Source organism: Plasmodium inui, assembly GCF_000524495.1.
Source record: "Plasmodium inui San Antonio 1 unplaced genomic scaffold supercont1.2, whole genome shotgun sequence".
Taxonomy (NCBI): Eukaryota; Apicomplexa; class Aconoidasida; order Haemosporida; family Plasmodiidae; genus Plasmodium; species Plasmodium inui.
In genome coordinates, this window is record NW_008481836.1 from 569,202 (window position 1) to 571,641 (window position 2,440).

A 2,440-nucleotide genomic window follows, 5' to 3' on the forward strand; every position below is an offset into this window, starting at 1 on the left:
TATTAAAACAATTTCATGAAAATGTGAAAAAGGATGAAAATTTTTTTTTCGTGGAACATCTTTTCATGTGCTGAAAAAAGCAAAAAGAAAATTAAAGAATTTTGTCACATGAGGGAAATTATCCATTTTATGGATAAAGAGGGAGAAGAAAGCTATTTAATGCTTATTTTTTCCTTTTTTTCTTTTTTTTTTCTTTTTTTCCATTTTTAAACCCTTTGTGGTAAACCCCATTTTAATTACGTTTCAACGAAGCACACATTAAATGGATGTTTCTTCTCTGAGCACACACCGCTTGGGGGATACGCCACAGCCGAACACACACCCAAGGGGTGGGCATCGACCGAACATACACCCGATAGATTCGTTTTAATTAAGAACGGCGTTAAATGGGGACACCCGAACGAGTGCCGTGAAACTTCTGTTAACACTTTCCCATGCGCGTAAGCCATATGCGCGTGTATACATGTGTATGAGCCTAGCGAAATTCTCACCCCACCTGTGCATGCGAAGTAGCAGCACGCACGTGCCCACCTACACACGTACATTGCTACATGCCTGGATACATGTGCGCACAAGGCGCATAAGTTCTCCGTACCAAGTGTAAAACCGTGTGCAATTTCGGTTGCGCCCATGCGAAATGATTTCCACGCCCCGCTTGCGCAAAAAACGCATTTGCCCCTCTTCCGAATGTATTTAGAGGCGTGTCGAGGGGGAAAACGAATATCAAAGTAGAGACGCCAAGTAGATTAATTGCACGCCGCAAAACGCGAAAAGGCGGATATTCGAAAAACGGGGGAAAATTCCCAACCCGCTGTCGCGAGGCAAAAAGGAGCGCAAATGGAAAACACGGCTAAAAAGAAGCCTAACGAAAAGAAAGTAAAAAAACAAACGAACGATGTTAAGGAGCGCATACTGAGCGGGCGAGCCCTTCTCTGCTTCGACGAAGAAATTGAATTCGACAAATGCGGCCCTGTCAGTGCAGATCAGGTTGAGGACACGACAGACAAAAAGAAAAAAAAAGCAAGTGATGAAAAAGCGAAGAATACTTCGTTAGACAGTGCAAAAATAGGTCCCAAAAAGAAACGCCTCAAAAAAACGAAGGAAGGGATAAAAGATGAGACACACGATACCTCAAAGGATAAAGAAAAAATCAAGGAAAAAAAAGAAAAAAAAAAAGGGACGGAAATTCCCAACATTAGTAACAGTAAATACAATGATGGTGAAGACGAAATTAATATTTACAAAAATGTAGATAAGGATGGCCCATCAAATTTAAACCAAGACGATGTGTTTAACGAGGTAGACACCTCCACCAATAGTTCTGCAAGCCCCAGGATTCAGAGAAATAATATCGAATTGAAAAAAAAGAGTTCGTCAAAATTCATAAAATTACAAAGTAGTAACAATGGTGAAGTGTTGAATGAAGAAAATGATGAACAACTAAATAAATGGATCGAAACTTTGCCAAGTATCAATTCCGAAATAGGAAGCTTACTGAATAATCCTCTCCCCTGTTACAGCATCCTTAACAATATTAAAAGAATCAACAAAATAAAAAGTATCGCATATAATGAGAATGAAAATGAAAATGACGAAATGTTGTATACAATTGAAAAATCTAGTATTATGTTTAATTCGATAAAACTCACCACCAGGGAAAAGTACATCATCAGGTTCCTGTGCGAAGGGTCTTCCCACACTTTATCCGAGTTGGTCGAATTGTTGTTTTATGTCCTCAACAATGACGAATTAGTACGTGATAAGTTCCCTATAAACACCGCACCCAGTTCTGACAAAGCAGGAGGCAACGCTACGTTTGCGCTGAACCAAGCCGATAAGAACCAAAACGGGGAAGAGACCAACGAGCCGCTCGACAGAGGTGACGAAAATGAAAAAAGTCGCGAAAGTCACCAAAATCAATGCCACTTATCCATGGATAATTTCTCCGATGAGGAGTACTACTCTGACGATGCTGAGAAGGGAGACTATAACATCCATATCAGTAGGGAGGACCTCCTCTCAAGCATCCCCATTTTACTGAGCAGGAAAAGTCTAGGAGATAATATGAAAAAAATGAATGTTAGTAAAAACGAAAATAACGAAAAGGAATGCCTATGGGTTTGGGAAAATGACAACTACGAGATATTCCCCTCGTATTATAAAGAAATATTTAAATATTTCAAAGAATTCAGAAATAACCTAAGCAAAATATATAAAACTTTAATCAAATTAAGGAACTCTATTGTGAGTAAGGATCTACAGAACATCATCAAAATACATGATTATTTAAATGAGCTGAAAAAGAAACAATATCTCGAATCTGAAAAAAGATGCAGAAAAATTTTAATTGAGAAAAAAAAAATCATCAAAAAAAAAATGGACATGAAAAAACAAGAAGAAAAAAAAAAAAAAGCGGCAACTATTACCAAATTGGATGGCA

The 2,440-nt window shown here is 38.2% G+C and overlaps 1 protein-coding gene across 1 annotated transcript in view; it reads left to right on the forward strand.

Moving 5' to 3' along the window:
• Positions 1 to 837: 837 nt before the first annotated feature.
• The window catches only part of C922_00572 (hypothetical protein), a gene marked incomplete at both ends in the record, with an annotated part of 3,767 nt that continues 2,164 nt past the window's right edge, over positions 838 to 2,440 (forward strand). The window contains one exon of the mRNA XM_008816188.1: positions 838 to 2,248. Coding sequence (XP_008814410.1) covers positions 838 to 2,248 — 1,411 coding nt within the window. The remainder of the gene's footprint in view (positions 2,249 to 2,440) is intronic.